Source organism: Styela clava, chromosome 4 (assembly GCF_964204865.1).
Source record: "Styela clava chromosome 4, kaStyClav1.hap1.2, whole genome shotgun sequence".
Taxonomy (NCBI): Eukaryota; Metazoa; Chordata; class Ascidiacea; order Stolidobranchia; family Styelidae; genus Styela; species Styela clava.
Genome location: NC_135253.1, coordinates 23324286 through 23345206, shown reverse-complemented (window position 1 = coordinate 23345206; position 20921 = coordinate 23324286). Strand labels below are relative to the sequence as shown.

The 20921-nt window shown below is 41.4% G+C and overlaps 1 protein-coding gene across 1 annotated transcript in view; it reads right to left on the bottom strand.

Annotated features, from left to right (window-relative positions):
- LOC144422154 (uncharacterized) overlaps nucleotides 1–6644 on the bottom strand; it is a 63454-nt gene extending 56810 nt beyond the window's left edge. Inside the window, exon 1 of the mRNA XM_078112002.1 lies at nucleotides 4712–6644. Coding sequence (XP_077968128.1) covers nucleotides 5068–6600 — 1533 coding nt within the window. The 5' untranslated portion in view covers nucleotides 6601–6644 and the 3' untranslated portion in view covers nucleotides 4712–5067. The remainder of the gene's footprint in view (nucleotides 1–4711) is intronic.
- Between the last annotated feature and the right edge of the window lie 14277 nt (nucleotides 6645–20921).

Below are 20921 nucleotides of genomic sequence, written 5' to 3'. Positions count from 1 at the left end.
AATTGGGTTAGGGGTCCGCCCAGTGCAAGTACACGCATTTTCTCTACTAGGCATGCTTTGATTTTTGCATTCAGGTCTATCATGTTGAAACCCCCTTCGCTACGCATTCTTTGCAATGTTTTCCTACCAATCGCCTCGACCTTTGCGGGACTCCATAAAAATTTAAAACAGGCACCTTGAATTTTATTTACTGTTTTGGGGGGTATTGGCTTAACTCTTGCATGAAATATTACTATGGACATTATTAGAGAGTTTATAATAATTTGTTTGCCATGCCAAGTAAGATTGCGTAGTTTTACATAGTTCAGTGTTCGAATTATTTTGTTCTCCAGTTCCTGCCAGATTTTATCCATTCCTTTGTTTCCGAAGTGTATTCCTAGTATTTTGGTGTTATGTTTTATATATGTTTGGTATGGCGAATTGTAGGTTGATTTGTAAGAAGATCTTGTCAGGCAGAGTATTTGCGTCTTTTCTATATTGGTTTTCTGTCCAGTCGCCGTTTCGAATCGATGTAATTCCTTAAAGATTTCATTAATTGATGTATTATCCCGAACTGCAAAGGTAGTGTCGTCTGCATATTGGTCAAGTTTATGTTCGAAAGTTCCTAATTTTATCCCGTGTATGTTACTGTTAAAAATTATCGATCTGGCGAATGGTTCCGTACTTAAAGCGTATAGCATCATGCTGAGCGGGCATCCTTGCCTAATTCCCCGTCGGATTTCTATTGCTTTGGATAACCTACCATTTACGTCTACCTTACTTTTTACTCCGGTATACATGCTTTTTATTACTTTGAATGCCTTATTGCTTATTCCAATTTGGTGCAATATTTTAAACAAAAAACCATGATTGACCCTGTCAAAAGCTTTTAAGTTATCTATTAAAATTAATGTTCCGGGTATATTGTTCATTTTACAATACCTGGCAATTGCGTCGGTATTGTAATGGACATCTTCCATGCTCCTTAGGGGGAGTGAGCATTTTTGCGTTTTGCTGATAACGTTATTTAATATCGATTCAAGCCGTTTCACCAGAATTCTAGATATTATTTTGTAGTCGGTGTTTAATGTAGTTATCGGTCGCCAATTTTTGAGTAAAGTTTCTTTGCCTTTTTTATAGATTAGTTTAACTTTGGCTGTTTTTGCAGAATTTGGAAGTTGGCCGAAATGAAAGATGTTGTTAATTAATAGGGTGAAGTTCTTTTTGATCATGTTCCAAAATGTAATGTAGAACTCCTTAGTCAAGCCATCGAGACCTGGTGATTTATTGTCGGGCATGTATTTGATTGCATTGTAAATCTCATCTTCTGTTATAGGACTCTCCAAAGTGGTGTTTTCCTCATCTGCTATTTTTGTTCGGCTCATTATCGATATGTAATAATCTTGGCTTGATTCTTGTATGTCACTCTTCTTCCCCCATAAGTTTGTGTAGAAGCTCTCGACTGTTGTTAGAATCTCGTCCTGATCGGTTGCCACAGTTTGGTTGTCGGTCTCTAATTTGTCAATGGTAGTCTTTTTTGCTCTTTTTCTTATTCTTTCATAGAAGGTTGATGTTGGTTTTTCGCCGTCTTCTAGATCTTTCATTTTTGCTATTAGTGTGTCCCGCGCATTTTGTTCTTCTTCAACGGCCCTAAGTCGCATTTTCAATTCAACGATTTTCACGGCATTTTCTTGTTTTCCTTCGTTTATTAGTTCTAGGAGCGTTTTTCGAACTAATGTGGTTTCATTTCTTTTATTTCGGGCCAAATTTATTGAATATGCTATGGACTGTTTTTTAATTTTGGATTTTACATCATCCCACCATTCTTGTAGGGTATCAAAATTATATAGGCCAAAGGTCGCGGCTTGGTAGGTGTTTTTTATGACGTCATTAAAGGTCGGATCACGATATAGCTTGACATTATTTCGCCACGATCCCCTGCCCCATCTAACTTTTTTCATTTGTGTCAGGGTTACTACCGGACATAATAGGTGATCCGATACGGTATTGGGTACGTGTGCTATTGTCGAAATAATGCTGTCCAAATCGGTTGAATTATATATTCGGTCTATCCTTCTGCCATTGGAATGAAAATAGAAAGTGAAGATCTGCTTTTTAGGGTATTTATTTCTAAAGGTATCTATGAGATTGTTACACTGGATGAAATTTTTAAAAATTTTCTCTGGGGGGCGCAACTTAAAGTTATTAGTGTTCGAGACGTCTACCGATTCCAGAGCATTGTTAAAGTCCCCAACCAGAAGTAGTTGAGTAGAGTCACAATAGAATCCTATAATACTCGTCAAAAGTTTGTAAAAATCAGTTTTAAGTGGACCGTTTTGAGCAGGGGCATAAATATTAATAATCTTCACTGTTCTTTGATCTATTTCAATTTCTAGGCTGTCACATCGATGTTTGATGTGCACGGTGTATGCCGTCTGCTGAGTCGAATTAGTATGTTTGGCCAAGATTAGGGTTCCGTGTCTGAAATTAGTATAATGTTTCTCCATTTTGTCTAATGTGTTAAAGTAGGCATCGTATCCTAGATCACTTGCCCATTGCGATATAACATCCTTGTCGACCCTATGTGCTTCCTGAACACATATAACTTCCGGCTTTTCTCGTTTAAGAAATCTATCAATATTATTCAGGTGATGTTGAACACCATTTGCGTTCAGGGAGACAATCTTATACTTAGCCATATTGATTTATATAGGGGGCCGAAAGATGTAAGCTCCTGGTTGTGGTAAAATTATTTATGACTCGTGATCTATCCATTATTATATAATTTTAGAAAATACAACACTAGAACGTGTTGGTTTAGATTTATCGAGTGAAAAATCAATTTCTACTCACATATCTTTCCTTTCTTCCTACCAGAATTGCAAGTGTTGACGTCTCTGATCCCAGGTCACGTGCCCATTGTGTTCTTTTTCTTGCCTGGTGCTCTGTTGTTTTTTTCTTTTCTGGTTGTTTCGGAGGTTTCAGATGAGGAGGTATCCTCTCTGTTTCTTTTATTTGTATATTCTAAATTATCAAATGCTATTTCGGATAGATCAGAGTTTTCTTTAGATTCCAAACCAGCTGGGGCCGATAAAACTTCTCTTGGGGTATCTGAAAATACCGATGAATTTAATGAGTCCGGGTATTCGATATTGTGAACCATAACTTTGACATGAGGGAGTCCTTTTGATTTAGGGTGGTACGGTGTATTTCCAATTGTAGAGGTGGATCTTAGACCAACTGGTTTATTTTGTTTCTTTTGCTGGACTCTATTCGATGGGGGTTCAGGTTGTACGTCGTCTTTTGGTGGTGTTTCAGGTTGTAGGTTTTCCTGAGGAGAATTTAGTGGACTTAAGACATCCTCACACACAGACCAATCGCTTAGCTCTTTTGTATTGTGCAAATCAGAGGCAGACGAGGAAAACTCGCATACCGTGTCATTTTGGGCTACCTCAATTATAGGGTCTTCCGATGTTTGTTTTTCGGTTGATTGGTCTTCATTATAATTAATTACTTTTCCTGTGTTGTCGACTGTTTTGTCTTCCATGTTGTTTGTTTTCCTGGGTGTTTTATTACTTTGTTCTATAGTTTTACGAGGTGTATGCGTCACTTTGTTTAATTGCGGTCTTCTTTGTCTAGGCATGGCCCATGCTTGAATCGGGTTTGAGGGCGTTGGGTAGTCCATCGCCCTTTGTTTACAGTTTTTTCTTATGTGCCCCGACTCCTTGCAATAACGGCATACTGCCTCTTTTTCGCAGTTTATGAAAGTGTGTCCACTTTCTAAGCACCGCCCACATGTTGGAATATACATCTCTCGGGGGAGATAGGTCTTACATCTTATCCCGTTTATCATAAGAAAGTCTGGTAATTTGTCTTTCTTAAAGTCTTCTATCAAGAAAGATGTAAAACCATTGTAGACAGCGGTACCTCTGTGCCAGTTTCTAATTGCATTTCGAACTTTGCCACAGCCCAGTTGATTGATTATTGTGGCAACTTTAGCGTACGATGCTTCTTCAGGAATTTCTTTTATTGAGATCCGTACTGGGGCTCCACTGGGCAAAGTTATGGAGATTAGAGAGTCATCAACTCTCATTTCTCCATTGGTTGCATTTAGAAATTCCTCTCTGCAGCTAGTATTTTGATTTTCAGTGGCAGCAAATGTAATAATCCATAATCCTTTTCGGCTTTCATATAGTCCTTTGATATGTTTAACATATTCCTGTGTACTATCGCTTTCTCGTAGTATATCCATTAGTTTGGTAAAATCCAGATCCAGGTTGGTTTTCATAAATAAAGATCTCGGTCTGGCATTTCTTGTTTCCGTGGTTGAGTCTTCACTAGCAGGAGTTGAAGTGACGGCTGCTGAATAATCCATATTTCTTTGCTTATTTGTGTTGATTTTCTCCGGCTGTTTAGGTAAAGCTCCGAGAACCGAGGACGGCTCCAGAACTTACCTTAAATATACAGCGAATAATGATAGTCACTGGTTTGTAGCCCATTCGGTTGCACAATCTATTCCAACAAGACATGTATGTATGTAAGACAACAATCTAAGGGAGCAGAAGTCAGTCGGCGACAACAAAGGATGTATCACGTCGCGTTGTTATCTCGTTCACTTCGCGAGAAGTCTCGTACTAGCGAGAATAAGAAGTCACGAAGGAGTTAGCGCGAACCACTTCGATCTGGAATGTGCAGTATAAAATAACGAGCAATAGCTCGGGCTCTAGCTTACTTTTTTTTTTTTTTTTTTTTTTTTTTTTTTTTTTTTTTTTTTTTTTTTTTTTTTTTTTTTTTTTTTTTTTACGGATCAGAACGACAAAGTCTGGAATCCAGCCCAATTGCCTTCATACCCAGACTATGCCGACGGAAGTTATATGGATCCCTTCTCTTTGCCATAGAGATCACCATTTTATATACCACATGAAGGGGTAGTCTTCCATTCATCACATCCGCTATAAGTGGGATGGTATTATCAAGTTGAGTTTTATGCCATCAACTGGGCAGTTTGTTTTACGGTCGATGTTTAAAGGCCGAATTAAATGTCCAGGTTACAGAATTTTGATTTGTGGGGTCCGAATTAACTTACCACTATTTTTTCTTTTTGCCAACAAGTCTAAATTCCAAAGTGGTCGAAAATGACGAGTCTGATGACGTTTCTTCACGGCTTCTTTTATTAGCATAATCCGAATTGTCGAGATTTGGTTCAGGTAAGTCCACGGTTTTGGATTTTGATTGGTTGTATTCTAGATTAGCCGGTGCGGAAGATATTTCATCAGGTGTAGTAGAAAAAACGGAAGATGTTGTTAAGTCCGGTGGCTGGATGTTGTGCACCATCACTCTTACATAAGGGTTGCCTTTCGATGGAGGATGAAAAGGGGTGTTTCCAATCGTCGATGATTGTTTTAGTCTTGACGATTGCCTTGTTTGTTTGAGTTGCGGCTGACTCGGCGGTGTTAACAGAGGGCTTATAACGCTTCCCACATCCTCGCACTCCGACCAATTACTAATTTCTTTTAAGTCGGTTGAATCGGTGGAGGAAGAAAATTCGATTACATCCGAGGTTGGATCAATCCTGTTGTCATGCGGAGTATGTCCAAGAATGGTCGATTCAGGTTGTAAATCCATTTGATCGACTGGTATATCCGGTTTTGTAGTTTGTAGTGTAGGTTGTACGGCATTTTGGTTGACTTGTAATTCCGAAACCTGTCCAGGTTGTGTAGCATTTTGTAAATCCGAATTTAGTCCAGGTTGTGAAGCGCTTTGTAAATCCGAAATTAGTCCAGGTTGTGAGGCATTTTGTAAATCCGATACTGTTGCAGGTTGTGAAGCATTTTGATTACTTGGTTGTTCCAAATGAGGTGGGTTTTCTGATAGCTGTTTTCTACGTCGTGGAAGGGTCCATGTAGAGCCGGAAATTGATGGAAATTCTTTCCTTCTGGATGGACACTCTTTTAAAAGATGGCCCGGTTGTTTGCAGTAGCGACAGACTGGTTCGCTTTCGCATTCGGTGAAGTTGTGACCGGATTTCAAACACCTACCACAGGTTGGCACATATAATTCCCTGGGCAGGTAAGTTTTGCAGCTTTTCCCGTCAATGACCAAGTAATCTGGTAACCTGTCCTTTTTAAAATTTTCAATAAAAAAGGAAGTGTATCCGTTATAAATGGACGTACCTCTGTACCAGTTTCTGGTGGCATTCCGGACTTTTCCGCACTGCAGTCGTTCGATTGTCGACACGGCCTTGTTGTAGGAAGTTTCACCCGGTATCCCCCGAATGGATATTCGGATTGGTGCTTCGGTAGGCAGCGAAACCGTAATAGTACCGTCTGAAACTCTTATTTCACCCTTTGTGTCGTGCATAAATTGCTCGCGACAGCTAGAGTTGGGTTCGTCGGTGGCGGCAAAAGTACAAATCCACTGACCTTTTCTTCCCTCGAACAGTCCCGTGATGTTGTCGACATAGTTGCGGGACGCTGAGTCGGTCTTCAGGATGTCGAACAGTCGAGGGAAGTCCAGGTCTTTGGTGGTTGTCAGGAACAGAGTGCGAGGTCGTGTAGTCGGTGCAGTCGTTTCTTCGCTTGTAGGTGTAGGCGTTGTTGAGGCGGCTTCGGCGTAGTTCATCTTCTTCCTCCTTTTCTTCTTGCTTCGTTGCTGTCGAGGGCCTAACCCGGTGAGGGGTTACCTTAATCAAAACAGCAATAATGATTTCCAATATTTTGAAGCCCATTCGGTTGCACGATCTATGCCAAAGCGTACGAATGAATACTAAAACGAGAAGCAGAAGTCGGCGACAACAAACGAGGCCCGCCCGCGGTGTGTCTCGCGCAAAGCCAAAAGATAAGAGAGGGTTAGGACGAACGAATTGAAATATTCTACGAATTGGAGTATGGAAAATGCAATAAAAAATACCGAACCGCAGCTCGGGCGCTAGCTTACCTTAATCAAATAGCGAATAATGATAGCCATTGCTTTGAGACTCATTCGGCTGCACAGTCTATGCTCACAAGATTTGAAGTTCTTGGACGAGCAGTCTGGACATACACAGCGAGTAACGCAGAAACCTGACTCGCCGCGATGTCGGCAACCATCAAACGAAGTGCACCCTGCGCGGGTTAACTCGTTGGTCCCACGGAAAGGTTTTTTGACAGGTCAAGTCACGAAAGGGTTAACGTGGACAAAATGAACGCGTTTTCTTCCAACCGAAGAGTGCGATATTAAATAACGAGCCGCGGCTCCAGAACTTACCTTAATTATACAGCGAATAATGATAGTCACTGGTTTGTAGCCCATTCGGTTGCACAATCTATTCCAACAAGACATGTATGTATGTAAGACAACAATCTAAGGGAGCAGAAGTCAGTCGGCGACAACAAAGGATGTATCACGTCGCGTTGTTATCTCGTTCACTTCGCGAGAAGTCTCGTACTAGCGAGAATAAGAAGTCACGAAGGAGTTAGCGCGAACCACTTCGATCTGGAATGTGCAGTATAAAATAACGAGCAATAGCTCGGGCTCTAGTTTTTTTTTTTTTTTTTTTTTTTTTTTTTTTTTTTTTTTTTATTACGGATCAGAGTTTTTCCAATCTCGGATCAGTGTCTCAAAGACACGTCATATCCGAGTCATATCGGTATTACGCTACATAAGCATGCCACTGCGTAAGCAGCGGTCATACATTAAGGCGGCTTCCGTATCGGCTATGTATTGCAAGGCAAAGACTTCTGCCCCGAGCATCAGTAACATGCTATGTGCCAAATAGCAGGACGTCTGCCCAGGGCTTCCGTCAATGCCGTGTTTAACACAGCTCAACTTCCGCCACCCCCGGCTTCCGTACATACTGCGAGGCGTGTAACACGTATCCAGCATGACATCCACCGTGAAGCTTCCGATTCATCATTTCCGCGAAAATTTGAGGATGGTATTACCAGGTTTAAGCTCCCTTTTATGGTGAATGTAGGTAGGGCGACCTCTTTGGGTGGTAAAGTTCTTTTCAAGCATCGTGTCACATATTTAAATACCCACTTAAGATTGCTTTCCAATTTGCTGGAAAGCCAAGAAACTGTATGTCCGTATGTTTGTATTCCATTGTAATTAGAAATTCTGCAAATTTGTCTATTGTTTTTTGAATTATTTTATCATCGGTTGGGGCCAGGTATTTGTTTTGTATGTCTAGTTTGATTTTTGTTCCAATTATATTCTTCTTTAAAAGGACGAAGCATTTAGTTACTGCTATCTGGTGTGGGCCACCATAACTGTTGTAAAATATTTGCTCTCTGTTGATTTTTATGGGGGTACGTAATATGTCGCTAATAAAGTTTACAGTTTTTCCAATATAATAGTCAGTTTTATTGCAGTGTTGGATAAGATGCTTCGTGTTGTCGGAAGGGGTTTTGCAGAATTTACAGTTCAATATCTTTAGCACTCCGGTTTGGTCGAATCTTAGGGACATTCCCCGCATGCGGTCGCCGAAGATGTATCCTTCACGGACTATGCGGTAGGATAGTAATCGTTCCGCATTTGTGAACTTGTTTCTCAAGGTATTACTAAAGAGCTGGACTTCTTCCCAGTTTATGGTTGGTATCTGTTGGTATTGTTCAGGTGCCTTGCTCTTAAGCTCCTGATAGAGGTGTTTGTGTCTTGCTGTTTCCCAGACATCCCGTGTGAGATCTATTTTACGGTAGAGGTCCAGCATTTCTCTCCATGTTGTGGGGGTTGTGTTTCTGTGCGGCATCAAGTTGCTGTAAAGGCTTGGATTTATTTCTTTAATTTTTGACCCAAGTGAGTATAGGCCTTCAATATGCCAAAATTGATTGAGGTTTTCACCTCTCACAAAGGCTTTTATTCGTTCGATCTTACAGGCTTCCACTTTTGACTTAACATCAATCATTCCGATACCCCCACTCGCCACTGAGAGTTGGAGATGTTTTCTCTTTATTGCCTCTATTTTTGCGGGGTACCATATGAATTTATGGAGTACGCTCTCGATTGTTTTGATATTGCTTGAGGAGATGGTCTTGACCCGCGCATGGAATGTGATGATCGACATTATTAAGGAGTTGATTGCAGTTAGTTTACCATACCAAGTCAGGTTTCTTGGTTTCAATGAATTTAGGGTCCGGGTTAGTAATCCAATTATCTCGTCCCACATTTTTTCCAATGTTTTAAAGCCAAAATGGATGCCAAGTATTTTGCAGTCCGGTTTTATATATTGGTGGTATGGAGATTTTGATATCGAGTTGAGCGCTATTTTGGTGATACATAATATTTCCGTTTTTTCTTTATTGATTTGTTGTCCGGCTGCTTGTTTAAAATTTTCTAGTTCTTCAAAGATTTTTGATATGGATATTTGATCCCTAACCGCAAAAGTAATGTCGTCAGCATATTGGTCTATTTTATGCTCATATGCGCCGAGTTTTATTCCTTTTATTTGCGAGTTTGTCTGGATTGATCTTGCGAGTGGTTCGACCGTTAAGCAATATAACATCATACTTAACGGGCATCCCTGTCGTATGCCGCGCCGTATAGTTATTGGGTTGGTTAGACGACCATTCACATCTATACGGCTATATATGTCCGTATACATGCTTTTTATGATGTTTAATGTCTTGCATCCCAAACCTATGTGTTGCAAGACATTAAATACGAAGCTGTGACTTACATTATCGAAGGCTTTTAAGTTATCGATCATTACCAGAGAGCCAGGGATGTTATTATTCTGACAGTGTCGGAAGATAGCATCTATGTTATAATGAATGTCGACCATATTTCTTGATTTGATTGAACATTTTTGAGAGGGGCTTATAATTGGGTCCATAATGGGTTCCAGACGATTTACGATAATTTTTGATATAATCTTATAGTCTGTATTCAAAGTTGTGATTGGGCGCCAGTTTTTGAGGTTTAATTGGTCGTTCTTTTTATACAACAGTTTTACTTTGGCAATTGAGGCAGATTTGGGTAGGGGGCCGAAAGAGAAAATATTGTTTATAAGTTGCGTAAATTGAATTTGTATGGTGTCCCAGAAAGTAACGTAAAACTCTTTTCCTAGTCCGTCCATCCCCGGCGATCGGTTGTTGAACATCTGCTTGATTGTATGCAGAATCTCAGCGCTAGTCACGTATTGTTCTAGGCCGTCGTTATCTTGTTTTGAAATTTGAGTTGTTCCCATGAGTGAGAGATAATATTGTTGGTAGTACTCGGATGTTTGATGTTCCTCACCCCATAAGTTTGCGTAGAAGTTTTCTACCAGCTTTATGATTTCTTCCTCTTTGGTGGTTGCCCTATTGTTTGGTGCCCTCAGTTCAGTTATGGTAGTTTGTTTGGCTCTTTTTTTTATTCGGGCGAAAAAAGTTTTTGTTGGCTTCTCGTTCTCCTCAAGGGTTTGAATATTTGCCATCAAGATATCCAATTTGTTTCGTTCTTCAGACAGTGTTTTTAGTTGCGATTTTAGGTTTTCTATTTTTAAAGTATTCTCCCTTTTCCCTTCATTTATCAATTTATCCAGGTTTTTCCGTAATTGAGCCAAATTGTTTCGTTTATTATTTGCAACGTTTTTTGAGTAAGCCATTGTCACTTTTTTGATTCTGTTCTTTACATAATCCCACCATAATTGTAGCGATTCAAAGTTTTGTATTTCGTTTAGAGCGGATGCATAGGTGTTTTTAATCACTCTAACGTAGGTTGGATCGTCATATAACAGAACGTTATTTCGCCACACGCTTTTTCCCCATCGAATTTTTTGAGCTTGTTTGAGTACTATCTGGGGGCACAACAGGTGATCTGACACTGTGTTTATTGTATGGGATATTTCTGAGACCATATGATCCAAGTTTTTCGAGTTATAGATGTTGTCAATACGTCTTCCCTGCGATCCGGTAAGGTGCGTAAAAATTTGTTTTTGGGGGTATTTTCTTCTATATGTGTCGACAATGTTGTTTTCCTGGATGAATTTTTTTAGAATTTTTTCCGGCGGCCGAAGTTTAAAATTTCTGGGAATTAGAACATCAATTGGCTCAAGCACAAAGTTAAAATCGCCTACCATTATTATGTCATATGTGTCTATGTAATTCTTTAACGTTACTACCAGTTTTTCACAAAATTTCGTTTTTTCAGGTCCGTTTTGGGCTGGGGCATATACGTTGAAAATTTTTATTGTTTGGCGGTCGATATTAATTTCTACGCTATCCAAGCGGTGTTGGATATGTATGGCGTAGGTGGTTGGCAAATTAGTGTTTTCAGATTTAATCATAATCAGAGTTCCTTGCTTGAAAGTCGTATGGTATTTGTCCAATTTATCCAGCGTATTCATAAATATGTTATATCCTAGTGCTTCCGCCCATTGTGTGACCAATAATTTGTCTATCTTGTGCACCTCTTGCACGCACAGGACATTTGGCCTCTCGTGACCGATATAATTTCTTAGATCATTCAATCGGTGTTGGACACCGTTTGAATTCAAGGATATTATCTTCATTCCCGCCATTTCATGCATATAGGATCAGGTAAGTAAGAAGGAGTATGTAGTTATATGGTACGTTGATACCAACGTTTAATACCAACGGACAGGCATGCCCTGAATGATTGGCATAGCACCATACCAGCTTCGGTTCAAACATGGCACGTGTTTTGGGAGAGGTGTACAGTATGCTGTAGCCTAAGCTTTGTGGTAAATAAATATAGAACACTATTTATAGATTTTATCAGAGTATTTTTTCCAGATGTTTCTTACTTTTTGTTATAACTGATTTTTATAACTCACAGTTTTGTTGTCGATCCCTTTTTCTTTTTCCCGGTAGATTTCTCTTTTATGGTGCGAGTAGCTGATAACGATGAACCTGATGACGATGTGTCTTCTCTATTTCTCTTATTGTTATGGTCATCATTTTCCATGTCGCTTCTAGATATGTCCAAATTTAGCCTACTTGGCAGGGGCATGTTGTTTCCCAGATCTGCCGGCGCTGATGTAGTCTCCAGTGGCGAGTCGCTGAACACTGAGGAGAGTGTTGTCTCTCTAGATTCAAAATTTTGGACAAGGACCTTCACGTACTCATTTCCCCTAGGGGGCGCATGAAAGGGCGTGTTTCCAATTGTTGATGTGGGCTTTAGACGCGTGGATGTTTTCGGCTTTGATTTCGGAATTTGTGGTGGAGTTATTATCGGACTGATTGGGTTGCCCGTGTCTTCACATTCCGACCAATTATTAATTTCAATTGAGTCAGTGCCCGAGGATGAAAATCCCTGTGTGTCCACATTTGTCCTGTTTCGGTCGTCAGCGAGTTGTATGGTTGTTTCTTTTTGTGTTATTGTGTTAAGAGAGTCTTCCAAATTTTCAGTATCTGATTTGTTTGCGTTTTGTATTGTGTCTTTTGGTGTATTGGCCGATTTTTCTGCCATGTTGTTGCTTGTTGGCGTGTTTGTCTCGCTTTGGGTTGCGTCCGAAACGAGATGCTGAAACGCTCGTTCTTGTTGAGCTCTTCTCATATGTTTTGGGATCGCCCATGTTGCCGCACCTTGTAGGTTCGGGAAGTCCTTTTCTATTTTATCGCAGTGCTTTCGAATGTGTCCAGGTTTCTTACAGTGCCTACACACCGGCTCATTCTCACAATTGGTGAAAACGTGACCGGTCTGCAGGCATCGGCCACAAGTAGGGATATATAATTCTCTCGGTAAAAATGTTTTGCATCGAATGCCCTCCATGATGACAAAGTCGGGCAACCGATCCTTCTTAAATTCTTCCATGAGAAAGGAAGTGTAGCCGTTATATACATCCGTGCCTCGATGATAGTTCCTGCTGGCACTCTTTATCTTTCCGCAGCCCAGATTGTGTATTATGGCTGAGGCTTTTGCAAAACTCGTCTCGGGCGGTATGCTTCTGATCGAAATTCGGATCGGTGCTTTGGTTGGCAGCGAGACCTCTATCGTGATGTTCTCCGCACGAATGATTCCGCCTGTTTCATGCAGGAAATCACCTCGCACACTTGACTCCGGGTCTTCCAAAGCTGCAAAAGATAAGATCCACATCCCTTTCCTTTCTTCGTATAATGCCCTGATATGCTCGCAATATTTCTGAGTGGTAGTGTTCTTCTTTAATATGTCCATCAGTCTGGGAAAATCCAATTCTTGCTCTGATTTTAGAAATAAGGTCCTTGGTCTTGTAGTGGTTGGTGTATTGATTGTACTCCGAGGTATTGTGGACGCAGCTGCAGAGTATGCCATGCTTCTATATAGTCCGAAATGTGCTAATAAAGAAGCTTTCCTTTCCTGATTTATAGTCCGAAAACACTCAAAATGACTCTCAAATATCTGTTATAAGCTGACGAAGAGGCCCTATGCGATAACGCGGCGGGAGGGCCTCCCCCAAACTAGACTGACTGGAGCGGGGTTTTGAGGCCCAAACGACTCCAGCTGTCTGCTGTTGAAGGTAAGTGCGCCGAGACAAGCTTACTTTTTTTTTTTTTTTTTTTTTTTTTTTTTTTTTTTTTTTTTAAAAAGTAGGCCTCGACCCACCGATACTCACCTTGTTTTTATACTTACGTATTGCAGGGGAGGCTTGTAGATGTTGTTACCTGTAAATACCTGTAAAAAGGCAAAATAATAACACCAGGAGAAAACAGAGGGTAGATTCGACGAACACTTCCGTGACAGAAGAGAGTTGGGAGAAATGCACCTTGGTGCACACTCATATCAACTCTCCCTGTCACGTGATGTCCGTCTCCTCTAATAGAAAAGAAATTTAGGAGATATAACAGAAAAAGAGTAGAAAATCAGTATACGGAAGGACAAAGAAGTTAAAAAAACATAAAAAGAATAAATTATTAATAAGAGATAAACGAAGAAACCTTCACCAAAAATATAAGAGAGCCAGTAATCTGGTGTATATGGCGTTTTTTAGCTATTTGTTCTAGTATATTTCTACAAATATAAGTTGTTATATTTATTATAGGCAGATTTAGTGCCCATGATTGAGAATCAAATAGTTCACTGGAGCAGGGTATAGATCGTTATGAAGGTATTCAGTTGTTATATACTACAGCAATGTAGTTGTTTTAGATTTAGGATGTAAATGGGCGCTAAATGATCCCAGTTCTTCTTTCCACCATTTTTTATTTTATTGTCACTTGCTGCTGCCTTGGCATCTTTAATATTGATCCATAGTTACGAGATGATAGAGAGAGAAAGAGAAAAAAAAATACTAGTTCGGAAAATGGGAAAGTACTCCGCAGTTGATGTTCAATTATTGCAAATGATAATATAAATGGTCCTATACATTTCGGGCACAAAATACTGCCACAAATAAGTGCCTGTCATATATATTATCCAATCCACTGTAGGAAAAGAAATTGAAGCCAATCAAATAATTATTTTTAAAGTTTTTTAGCAACTCGCAATTTGGAAAAAATCCGGGATTTATTAGGTGGGAGAACAATTGAGGCGTCCGATGAAGAGCTCCCCCGACCTCTTTTTTCGTCTCTCTTGACAGGACTGCATTCGATTTCGGAACACTGCCATTCTGGACCCGGTTCCTTGATCTTCGTGTGACTGCGAAGTTTCTTTCGAAACATCGCAAGTTCTTCATCCGACCCCTCTGAGAGTCTGACTATGTTGTGATAGTCTTCTCCCAGAGGGCTATCCAGTTCTACAATTTTTTCACAGTCTTCATCAAGATCTTCCGGGTTCCTACCTAGATTATTTATTTTACTACACCCTACAACTGCATCTGATTCATTTTCCAGGTTCGATTTTTCAGATTCTAAAGAATCTGAGATATCATGATCTTCAGCCGGAATAGGGTGTATATCCACCTTAACCCGACTGGGAGACTTGGAGTTATCAGCCGCAGCAGGTTTTTCCTTCATTTTATTATAAATATTTTGCCTTTTCAGCTGATCCTGTGAAGATACAGCTACAGATGGTATATTGGTGAAGCTGTATCTACCTGTCGTCTTTGCAGCAACCTTGGCAGGAGAGTTGACCTGGAGTTGAGGCTTGCTACTTTGTTCCACTGCAGGTGTTATTACAGGGAAGTCAGTGCACCCTCGCTGCACATGGCCGGATTTCTTGCAAAGACGGCAGGACGGGGGCATCACACATTCTCTGGCCAGATGACCTGCTTGAAAGCAATTCAAGCAGGTTTTGGTATAGAGTTCCGGAGGTAGGTATGTTTTGCAACGCAGTCCACCAACATTGACGAAATCGGGAAATTTAGACTTCTCGAAGTCATCAATGATGGCTTGTACGTAGCCGTTATACACCTTGGTGTTACGCAGGTATATTTTAAAAACACGACGCACCTTGCCACAGTCAAAAGAGTTGAGCAGTGTTGTTATTTGCTCGACTGTGGCTTCAGTGGGAATACCACGCACGCTAATGCGAGTCCCTGGACCACGAGGCAAGGAAAATTTAATTACACCTAGTGGGGTGTCAAGTTTATCACCAACACTTGAAAGAAACTTATCCCGTGTTGGTTGTCCGTCGGTGGGTTGGAAAGTCAAGTTCCAAGTACCCTGGCGGATATGAAAAATTCCTCCGACTAGGGTTCTAAAAGGACGTAGTTTATTCACGGTGTTAAATAAATTAAAAAATTCCAAAACGGTCGAGATGTCTTTAGTTGTTTCGACATCGATCGACTCGCCTCTGCTGACGTCCACACATCTCACATCGGCTACCTTAGGAACTGAGGCAGCGACGCTTGAAAAAAGAGGCCTTGATGTTGAAGGCTGTGTCGTAGTCATGGCGGATGTTACAACAGGAAACTGTCTGCCGATGAAAACAACTCTGACGCGAGTCAGTGACGAGAGGCTTTGAAAAAAACTATTTGCTGTTACAAGAGGAGGTTATTATACCAAAAGAACTACCTGTTTAAACTACCATTTATGGTAGTTCAGAAGCAATAAAATCCCAAGACTATAGAAGTCAAACAATACAACACAAAGTGCCAAAGCGTACGAATGAATACTAAAACGAGAAGCAGAAGTCGGCGACAACAAACGAGGCCCGCCCGCGGTGTGTCTCGCGCAAAGCCAAAAGATAAGAGAGGGTTAGGACGAACGAATTGAAATATTCTACGAATTGGAGTATGGAAAATGCAATAAAAAATACCGAACCGCAGCTCGGGCGCTAGCTTACCTTAATCAAATAGCGAATAATGATAGCCATTGCTTTGAGACTCATTCGGCTGCACAGTCTATGCTCACAAGATTTGAAGTTCTTGGACGAGCAGTCTGGACATACACAGCAGAAACCTGACTCGCCGCGATGTCGGCAACCATCAAACGAAGTGCACCTGCGCGGGTTAACTCGTTGGTCCCACGGAAAGGTTTTTTGACAGGTCAAGTCACGAAAGGGTTAACGTGGACAAAATGAACGCGTTTTCTTCCAACCGAAGAGTGCGATATTAAATAACGAGCCGCGGCTCCAGAACTTACCTTAATTATACAGCGAATAATGATAGTCACTGGTTTGTAGCCCATTCGGTTGCACAATCTATTCCAACAAGACATGTATGTATGTAAGACAACAATCTAAGGGAGCAGAAGTCAGTCGGCGACAACAAAGGATGTATCACGTCGCGTTGTTATCTCGTTCACTTCGCGAGAAGTCTCGTACTAGCGAGAATAAGAAGTCACGAAGGGGTTAGCGCGAACCACTTCGATCTGGAATGTGCAGTATAAAATAACGAGCAATAGCTCGGGCTCTAGCTTACCTTAATCAAAACAGCAATAATGATTTCCAATGTTTTGAAGCCCATTCGGTTGCACGATCTATGCCAAAGCGTACGAATGAATACTAAAACGAGAAGCAGAAGTCGGCGACAACAAACGAGGCCCGCCCGCGGTGTGTCTCGCGCAAAGCCAAAAGATAAGAGAGGGTTAGGACGAACGAATTGAAATATTCTACGAATTGGAGTATGGAAAATGCAATAAAAAATACCGAACCGCAGCTCGGGCGCTAGCTTACCTTAATCAAATAGCGAATAATGATAGCCATTGCTTTGAGACTCATTCGGCTGCACAGTCTATGCTCACAAGATTTGAAGTTCTTGGACGAGCAGTCTGGACATACACAGCGAGTAACGCAGAAACCTGACTCGCCGCGATGTCGGCAACCATCAAACGAAGTGCACCTGCGCGGGTTAACTCGTTGGTCCCACGGAAAGGTTTTTTGACAGGTCAAGTCACGAAAGGGTTAACGTGGACAAAATGAACGCGTTTTCTTCCAACCGAAGAGTGCGATATTAAATAACGAGCCGCGGCTCCAGAACTTACCTTAATTATACAGCGAATAATGATAGTCACTGGTTTGTAGCCCATTCGGTTGCACAATCTATTCCAACAAGACATGTATGTATGTAAGACAACAATCTAAGGGAGCAGAAGTCAGTCGGCGACAACAAAGGATGTATCACGTCGCGTTGTTATCTCGTTCACTTCGCGAGAAGTCTCGTACTAGCGAGAATAAGAAGTCACGAAGGGGTTAGCGCGAACCACTTCGATCTGGAATGTGCAGTATAAAATAACGAGCAATAGCTCGGGCTCTAGCTTACTTTTTTTTTTTTTTTTTTTTTTTTTTTTTTTAATATTACGGATTAGAACGACAAAGTCTGGAATCCAGCCCAATTGCCCTCATACCCAGACTATGCCGACGGAAGTTATATGGATCCCTTCTCTTTGCCATAGAGATCACCATTTTATATACCACATGAAGAGGTAGTCTTCCATTCATCACATCCGCTATAAGTGGGATGGTATTATCAAGTTGAGTTTTATGCCATCAACTGGGCAGTTTGTTTTACGCTCGATGTTTAAAGGCCGAATTAAATGTCCAGGTTACAGAATTTTGATTTGTGGGGTCCGAATTAACTTACCACTATTTTTTCTTTTTGCCAACAAGTCTAAATTCCAAAGTGGTCGAAAATGACGAGTCTGATGACGTTTCTTCACGGCTTCTTTTATTAGCATAATCCGAATTGTCGAGATTTGGTTCAGGTAAGTCCACGGTTTTGGATTTTGGTTGGTTGTATTCTAGATTAGCCGGTGCGGAAGATATTTCATCAGGTGTAGTAGAAAAAACGGAAGATGTTGTTAAGTCCGGTGGCTGGATGTTGTGCACCATCACTCTTACATAAGGGTTGCCTTTCGATGGAGGATGAAAGGGGGTGTTTCCAATCGTCGATGATTGTTTTAGTCTTGACGATTGCCTTGTTTGTTTGAGTTGCGGCTGACTCGGCGGTGTTAACAGAGGGCTTATAACGCTTCCCACATCCTCGCACTCCGACCAATTACTAACTTCTTTTAAGTCGGTTGAATCGGTGGAGGAAGAAAATTCGATTACATCCGAGGTTGGATCAATCCTGTTGTCATGCGGAGTATGTCCAAGAATGGTCGATTCAGGTTGTAAATCCATTTGATCGACTGGTATATCCGGTTTTGTAGTTTGTAGTGTAGGTTGTACGGCATTTTGGTTGACTTGTAATTCCGAAACTTGTCCAGGTTGTGTAGCATTTTGTAAATCCGAATTTAGTCCAGGTTGTGAAGCGCTTTGTAAATCCGAAATTAGTCCAGGTTGTGAGGCATTTTGTAAATCCGATACTGTTGCAGGTTGTGAAGCATTTTGATTACTTGGTTGTTCCAAATGAGGTGGGTTTTCTGATAGCTGTTTTCGACGTCGTGGAAGGGTCCATGTAGAGCCGGAAATTGATGGAAATTCTTTCCTTCTGGATGGACACTCTTTTAAAAGATGGCCCGGTTGTTTGCAGTAGCGACAGACTGGTTCGCTTTCGCATTCGGTAAAGTTGTGACCGGATTTCAAACACCTACCACAGGTTGGCACATATAATTCCCTGGGCAGGTAAGTTTTGCAGCTTTTCCCGTCAATGACCAAGTAATCTGGTAACCTGTCCTTTTTAAAATTTTCAATAAAAAAGGAAGTGTATCCGTTATAAATGGACGTACCTCTGTACCAGTTTCTGGTGGCATTCCGGACTTTTCCGCACTGCAGTCGTTCGATTGTCGACACGGCCTTGTTGTAGGAAGTTTCACCTGGTATCCCCCGAATGGATATTCGGATTGGTGCTTCGGTAGGCAGCGATACCGTAATAGTACCGTCTGAAACTCTTATTTCACCCTTTGTGTCGTGCATAAATTGCTCGCGACAGCTAGAGTTGGGTTCGTCGGTGGCGGCAAAAGTACAAATCCACTGACCTTTTCTTCCCTCGAACAGTCCCGTGATGTTGTCGACGTAGTTTCGGGACGCTGAGTCGGTCTTGAGGATGTCGAACAGTCGAGGGAAGTCCAGGTCTTTGGTGGTTGTCAGGAACAGAGTGCGAGGTCGTGTAGTCGGTGCAGTCGTTTCTTCGCTTGTAGGTGTGGGCGTTGTTGAGGCGGCTTCGGCGTAGTTCATCTTCTTCTTCCTTTTCTTCTTGCTTCGTTGCTGTCGAGGGCCTAACCCGGTGAGGGGTTGCCTTAATCAAAACAGCAATAATGATTTCCAATGTTTTGAAGCCCATTCGGTTGCACGATCTATGCCAAAGCGTACGAATGAATACTAAAACGAGAAGCAGAAGTCGGCGACAACAAACGAGGCCCGCCCGCGGTGTGTCTCGCGCAAAGCCAAAAGATAAGAGAGGGTTAGGACGAACGAATTGAAATATTCTACGAATTGGAGTATGGAAAATGCAATAAAAAATACCGAACCGCAGCTCGGGCGCTAGCTTACCTTAATCAAATAGCGAATAATGATAGCCATTGCTTTGAGACTCATTCGGCTGCACAGTCTATGCTCACAAGATTTGAAGTTCTTGGACGAGCAGTCTGGACATACACAGCGAGTAACGCAGAAACCTGACTCGCCGCGATGTCGGCAACCATCAAACGAAGTGCACCTGCGCGGGTTAACTCGTTGGTCCCACGGAAAGGTTTTTTGACAGGTCAAGTCACGAAAGGGTTAACGTGGACAAAATGAACGCGTTTTCTTCCAACCGAAGAGTGCGATATTAAATAACGAGCCGCGGCTCCAGAACTTACCTTAATTATACAGCGAATAATGATAGTCACTGGTTTGTAGCCCATTCGGTTGCACAATCTATTCCAACAAGACATGTATGTATGTAAGACAACAATCTAAGGGAGCAGAAGTCAGTCGGCGACAACAAAGGATGTATCACGTCGCGTTGTTATCTCGTTCACTTCGCGAGAAGTCTCGTACTAGCGAGAATAAGAAGTCACGAAGGAGTTAGCGCGAACCACTTCGATCTGGAATGTGCAGTATAAAATAACGAGCAATAGCTCGGGCTCTAGCTTACTTTTTTTTTTTTTTTTTTTTTTTTTTTTTTTTTTTTTTTTTATTTACGGATCAGAACGACAAAGTCTGGAATCCAGCCCAATTGCCTTCATACCCAGACTATGCCGACGGAAGTTATTTGGATCCCTTCTCTTTGCCATAGAGATCACCATTTTATATACCACATGAAGAGGTAGTCTTCCATTCATCACACCCGCTATAAGTAGGATGGTATTATCAAGTTGAGTTTTATGCCATCAACTGGGCAGTTTGTTTTACGCTCGATGTTTAAAGGCCGAATTAAATGTCCAGATTACAGAATTTTGATTTGTGGGGTCCGAATTAACTTACAACTATTTTTTCTTTTTGCCAACAAGTCTAAATTCTAAAGTGGTTGAAAATGACGAGTCCGATGACGTGTCTTCACGGCTTCTTTTAATAGCATAATCCGAATTGTCAAGATTTGCGGCAGGTAAGTCCACGGTTTTGGATTTTGATTTGTTGTATTCCAGATTAGCCGGTGCGGAGGATATTTCATCAGGTGCAGTGGAGAAGACGGAAGATGTTGTTAAGTCCGGTGGCTGGATGTTGTGCACCATCACTTTTACATAAGGGTTGCCTTTGGATGTAGGATGAAACGGGGTGTTTCCAATCGTCGATGACTGTTT